Source organism: Gorilla gorilla, chromosome 10 (assembly GCF_029281585.2).
Source record: "Gorilla gorilla gorilla isolate KB3781 chromosome 10, NHGRI_mGorGor1-v2.1_pri, whole genome shotgun sequence".
Lineage (NCBI taxonomy): Eukaryota > Metazoa > Chordata > Mammalia > Primates > Hominidae > Gorilla > Gorilla gorilla.
The window spans coordinates 51793128-51799199 of NC_073234.2; the positions used below are offsets into that span (position 1 = coordinate 51793128).

Sequence of the window (6072 nt, forward strand, 5' to 3'; positions counted from 1 at the left end):
CCAGCCCAGCCACACTGACCACGTTGACCTTGAAGGCATGTAGCAGGTCAAAGGGCAGCGCCGCGATGACATCCAGCAGGAACCAGGTGGTGACGTAGTGGAGGCAAATGGACTTTGGGGCAAATACCACCTGGCCCGACTTGGACACGAATGTGGTACGGAAATTCAGCACAATGTCTGTGGGGAATCCGGGTGGGAGTCAGCACTGGGGCTGGGGGGCAGCCATTCTTGCCTGGACACCTGCTCACTTTCTCAGTAGTTGACACTGTCCCTGGCCCTTCCCGTACATCATCTTAGTTCTCACAGTAACTGTAACAGGTAGACATCATTTTGCCTATTTTACAAAGGGGGAATCTATTTTATGGAGGCTCAGAGAGGCTTTGACCAGCTCAAGGTCATATAACTTCTAAGTGGCAGATGTTTGGAACCTAGGTCTGATTTCAAAGCTCACAGGTTACAAATGAGAGAGGGCAAGGGGGGCACTGTAGCACCCTGGAAGCCATGTGGACTATCCCCAGCAAAGCCCCAGGGTGCCAGCAAAGGGTGGGGTGGAAGGGGCAGAGTGCACGCACCAAGGATGAAGAGGACCTCCACGGCCAGGTCACAGACGCTGGGCGGGCTGCGGGCGGCACTGGGCTCCCGTGCTGTGCTCACACACACACTGTAGGGCACAGTGACAGCCACATAGAGTGTGGCGAGCAGGATGAAGCCATCCCAGGTGGCTCTCAGTGCCCCACAGTGCAACAGGATGAAGGGCGACTTCCGGATGGCGGCTACTTTGTACTCAGGCAAGTTTGGTTTCTCCCCAAACACCCCCTGAGTGAGGCAGGGCAGGTCCAGGCAGAGGAAAGAATATTGGCACAGGCTGAGTTTGGATAGAGTCTGGGACCCGCATCCACCTCCTTTCTATCCCTGCATTATCGAAGCAACATCTGCTTCGAGATGGCATTAGCATCTCCATTTTATAGATCAGAAAACTGAAGATCAGGAAAGTTAAGTGACTTAGCTTCGGCCACACAGCTGCTTAGGGGAGGAGCCAGGATTGAACCAAGGCCCATCTGCCTCCCAGGCCAGGACTTTCTTCTGATGGATCAGGCATGTGATATTCCCTCCTTCAGTCCCAACCCCCAAAGTGCTGGCAAGGCCTGGGTGGCCCCTAGGACATTCTCTCTGTGGTAGATCAGGTTCCCCTTCCCCATCTCCTGCGTCTGCCCCTCCCCTCTCCCACACATCCCAGGGCTGAGCCCACCTTATTGAGCTTGTGCTTGCCCTTGGGCTGCTTCTGCAGGTGCCCGGACAGGTGGTAGAGCACGGCCCGGCTCCGCCGCCGGTTGGCATTGAAGCCTTTGGATCGTGCCCGGCCATATCGGCGCCGGCCACCACCTGCGAAAGAAGAGGGGCCCATGAAGATGATGGGTGTGTGCCCACACACCCTAGCTCCGGGTCAGGTGTAGGACACAGTTGCTGGCCCATGGACTGGTCTGGCTCATTGACCACTTAGAATGTTTAGAGTTAGGGGCTCAGGTATTCCTCACTTCCTGGGTTCACTTGCCCAGCCCAGCAATAGGCAGTCCTAGGAGTGTTTACAGACACTACCTCTGGGGTCTGCTTCCAGGAAGAGGAGGTTTGGACCAGAGGATCTCTACGGGGAAAGGCCTGGGACAGGAAGCGAGGAGGTACCTCACAGGGCCAGGGTGGAGAACTAGCAGGAGGCCGTCAGCAGAGGTGTGGGAACTTACAGCAGGAGCCCAGGAGCTAGTGCAGGGACCAGAGGGTGACAATGAAGGCTGACATCATGGAGAGGCAGACTCCCAGCACTGGGAGTACGTGAGTGGGAGTGGAGAGTACCCCCAGCATCCCCAAATGGCAAAGAGGCCTTGACAGCTTTGTAACCTGCCCAAAGGCCTGCCCCAGCCTTGGAGGACACAAGAGGGGAAAGACTCGAAGAACTTAAAAGCAGGCTTTGCCCAGAGCTCCACCCCCAGTCAGGTTTGCTGTAGGAAAGAGGAACCTGGTGGGTCTGTGCTCAACCTTATTAACTGGTCAGAAAGTACCTGCTTCACAGGTACAACTGGGTTTGTTTGCTTTCAGTTTCTTAATAAAGTTGACTTAAAAACTCCAACTTTGTCTCAATCTGTCTATTTGGAAAAAATATTCCCATACCGAGGAATGTGGAGATGAGAGCAGCACAGGCCTCTCAGACAGCCTGAGTGGGAGTGAAATGAATGCAGGGGGCATGGGGGACCCCCATACTCAGACTGGGTGCCAAGGCCCCGCCCAGGCCTGCGGCACCCAATACCCCAACCACAGCACCTACATGCACCTACCTGTCTCCTTCCATCTGTCGGGGCCCCCTCGGTTCTTGGTTTCGCTGATGTCCTTGTGAGAGACTAGGAAGAGAGCCACCTCCCCTTTCTCATTCTTTATGGGTATCACATCCAGGAGACACCAGAACGGGAGCCCTGGGCACAAAAACAAACTCAGCCCACCTCCTATTCTCAGCACTGCCTGAGGTGACAGAGGCCCTGGCTCCACTGACATCCCAGGCAAGACACAGGCAGGATCTAGCGGTTTCCTGGGGGAAGGGCTGGCAGTCCAGTTTCACTGAAGGCAGGGCTTGATGGAATTGGGGGAAGGAGGCAAGGGAGAGCAAACATGACGGTCAGACCTGTCGTGTGGTAGATCTGCCCTGCCGAAATGCGGATGTTTTTCTGTTGGATGCGGGAAACCCGAGGTTGGAACTGAATGCAGGCTGAGGCTAGGGTGAGGCAGGTAGAGATGGGGAGCCAGGGGCAAGAGGTGAGATGGAGCAAGAGGGGTTGGATGGGGGGATGGGAAGATGGGATGAGATGGGGAGATGGAGAAGATGGCAACAGAAAGGAGGAGGGACAGTGGATGGGGCTGGTGCCAGGCTGGGTGAGACTGCAAAGGTGAGGCAGGCTGGCCAGGTGGCCCCTCACCGCTCTTCCGGTACAGGATCAGCTCAGCCTTGAACTCCTTGTGCTCGTCCAGGGCCTTGCGGATCTGTTGGCGGACGAGCTCACTGGTGTCTGGCCCATAAAGGAAGGAGCAGGCACAGCCCCGCTGCATGACCTCAGCCCGGGAGAAGCCCGTGAGGTCACAGAAGCCATCGGAGCAGTAGACCACGGGGAAGAGCCCCGCCACCTGGGCGTTGCCCAGCACGAAGTTACTGTCTGCAAGAGAGCACTTCTCAGAGGAGGTGTGGGGTGAAGGGGCAGGAGGCCTACCACCCCTCCTTTCTCAAATGCCTGCAACCAAAGAGTGGGTTTTCCAAACCCCAGGAATCCTGTGTGTGTTAAGGCAGGGCTGTTTATGAATGGCAATCAGTGTGTGTCACCTGTTTGTCAGTGCCCTGCAGCAGGTGTGAGTACATTCAAGGATCAGCACGTGTGAACTGAGGTCGGTGAATGAAGCGCTGTGCGGGCACTGTGCCTTCTGGAGGATGTCCTGAGCAATGTAGGGTAAGGGCTGGGATTGGGGAATCCCTAATGAGGACTGCCCTGCCAGCTCTGGGCCAGCCTCAGCCCCACCTCTACTTCTGCCAGGCTCACCCACTAGCCAGGTACCCAGGTTGGCTGTCTGGCTTCTCCCACTGAGACACACCCAGACTGGAGGCAACCCCAGACCACCATACATCCTGCTGTCTGTGTTTTAGCCCTAGCTGCCTGACCTGGCTCAGGAATTAGTGAATGTGATCAAGAATGGGGGTGTAAGAATGGTGACTGAGCACGGGAGCCAGGAGCCAGGAATGTATTGGGGAGTGGGGGGCACTGAATCAGCAGGCTGCAGGAGCCAAGCACACTGGCAAAGCAGATGGAGGAGCCCGGAGTGGGGAGAGCGCAGTGCTGGGCTCCCACCCCCTATCAGGAACCGGAGACCAAGGAGGACCTAGGCAGAGAGCTGGGAAGCCCCACGGGGGATGTGAGGGAGAGGAGGAGGGAGGGGCTTTCATCACTTCCCCTGTGCTCAGAGCCCCCAGAACCGGGGATCCAGAGCTCGGGGCGCCTTCTCCAAACTTCCCCAGTCCTGATGGGAGTCCCCAAACCATCTTCTTGGGGCTAGATGGCCTCCCCAAGTCTAGGGGGTTCAGGCTATGAGACACGGGGCTTGGACACACCGTGCTCTCCCGAGTGCCGCCTACTCTTATCTCCGTTTGCAAATCTCTTTTCTAAATCTGTTTTTTGAGCCCTCTCAGCTGTCCCTGAGCACTGTTCACCCGCCTCGCCTTACCCCACCAGTCCGAGGGTAGTTGCTGCGACAGCGCCAGACGCAGGGGTGGGATGGGTCAGACTGACTAGGTTCGGGTTCGAGACCCGGCTAACAGAGAGCATCCCAGGACCCACACCCAGGGACTTCTGGCCCTGTTGCCTCGCCTGAAGCAGTGTTGACCCCGAACCTTCGGGGAAACAGCGCCTAGCAGGAGACGATGGCCCCAGCCTCAAGAGGGGCGGGTAGGGAGGAGAGGGTGAGAACAGGCTGGCGCCAAGCTGGGCTGCTGGGGGTTCGGGGAAGGCGGGAGCCCTGGCGAGGGTCCGGCGGCCCGGGTGCAAGTGGGCGAGGGTCGGACTCACGCGTGCCGTCGAAGCGCGTAGCGATGGTGTCCAGGAAGGTGTTCTGCGGCGCCAGGAGGCCCCGCATGGCCGGCATCTTAGGCACCCGCGGCTGCCCGCCCCATCCCTCCGGGGTGCGGGGACTCCGCGCCGGGGGAGGGCGCCCAGCTCGGCCGCCCCCCGCCGGGCCCCGCGCTCCCTAGCGCAGCCGTCGGGGGGCAATGCGCAGACCAGGATCCGGGGTCGCGCCGGACGCTGGCGCGCGAGGGGGCGTCCGCGCCGTCGGGGCCCGGAGCATGGCGCGCGGCCCCTCGCGCCCTCGCCGCCCACAAATCCCGGGCTCCAGGCCCCGCGGCCGCCGCGCTCTCAGCACCTCCCGCCGCGGCAGCGGCTCGCGTGTCGGCTGCGGGTGGGCTTCCGCTCGGCTTCGCTCGGCGCCGGCTCTCGGCAGCTCCCTCCGTCTGTCGGGGAGAAGCTGCAGCCTCCCTCCCTCCCTCCCGCGCCCGCCGCCTGCACCGGGGTAACCATGGAGACGGGGCACACCCAGCCAGGGCCGCCTCCTTAAAGGGACAGGCCTCCCGCGGAGGGCTCCCCTCCCTTCGGGACCTCGGCGGGGGCGGGGAGGTGGCGGCCTCCCTGATCCCACCCCGCGGGCCTCCCCGCCCGTACCTCGGAGAACCACTGGCGAGCGGCCGGCCCCCTCTGGCTCACTCGGCCTCAGCCGCAGAGGGGAGGCGTCTTTCTTTCTCTGCAGCCCGGGGGCTCTCCGAGAGCCTCCTAGCAGCCTCTCCTCCCCCGGCGGAATGGGAGGGGAGCTCGGGGCGTGGGGGGCAGGGGACGCATGCTGTGGAAGATGCTCTCCCCGAGGAAAATGCAGTGGGCAAGGGGACAGGGCGACAGGCGCAGGTGAAGGCCCTGCGGCCAGCGGAGGCCGGCGCTCTAGAGGGGCTCCAGCCGCACCCGGGAAATCTAAAAGCAGATGGGGCGGGGGTTCTGCGCGCACGGCTGCCCGGCCCTCGAGACTTTCTCATCCTCAACTTGACGCTCTGGAAAATGGATCCAGCTGCTCCTATGAGGTGTCCCCGCAAGCAGGAGCTGCCTGGAAACCAGAGGGTGGGTAGCCCTAGGAGTAAGAGTCAGACGTCCTCCGTGTGACCCCGTGGGCGGAAAGGGTGTGTGGTGGGGAGGAGAGCGCCAGACCCCTTGTCCTGCCCCTCCATTTCCCTCTGGCATTTGTCACCTCTTGCCTCTCCTAAGCGCGCTAGAGGGTCAGGTGGTAAATACAGGGGACCGGCAGGGGTCAGACACTGCCAAAAAACTTCCGAACCTTGTGCGTGCGGGTCCTGGCACCAGGGGAGCGAGGAAGGCCGAGCCCCGCGCCTCACGCAGCTCGTCCTGGAGAGCTCCGCGCGGCGCCGCGCGGGGAGCTGCCCGGGGGCGGCTGCAGGGAGCCCCTTCCCGGCGGGGCGGAGCCGGGCCCGGGGCGGCCGTCTCTTCTTGG

The 6072-nt window shown here is 61.1% G+C and overlaps 1 protein-coding gene across 5 annotated transcripts in view; it reads right to left on the minus strand.

The window, feature by feature from the left end:
- KCNH3 (potassium voltage-gated channel subfamily H member 3) overlaps positions 1-5056 on the minus strand; it is a 19275-nt gene extending 14219 nt beyond the window's left edge. The window contains exons 1-6 of one of the 5 annotated variants that reach the window (XM_004053086.5): positions 4593-5056; positions 2961-3194; positions 2328-2462; positions 1250-1383; positions 573-816; positions 20-177 (exon numbers count right to left, since the gene is read on the minus strand). In XM_004053086.5, the coding sequence (XP_004053134.1) occupies positions 20-177; positions 573-816; positions 1250-1383; positions 2328-2462; positions 2961-3194; positions 4593-4668 (981 nt within the window). In that variant the 5' untranslated portion in view covers positions 4669-5056. Of the gene's footprint in view, positions 1-19; positions 178-572; positions 817-1249; positions 1384-1680; positions 1703-2327; positions 2463-2960; positions 3195-4592 lie in introns of those variants that run through there. The other 4 variants (XM_055357276.2, XM_063694646.1, XM_055357279.1 and 1 more) reach the window with 4 other exon arrangements.
- Between the last annotated feature and the right edge of the window lie 1016 nt (positions 5057-6072).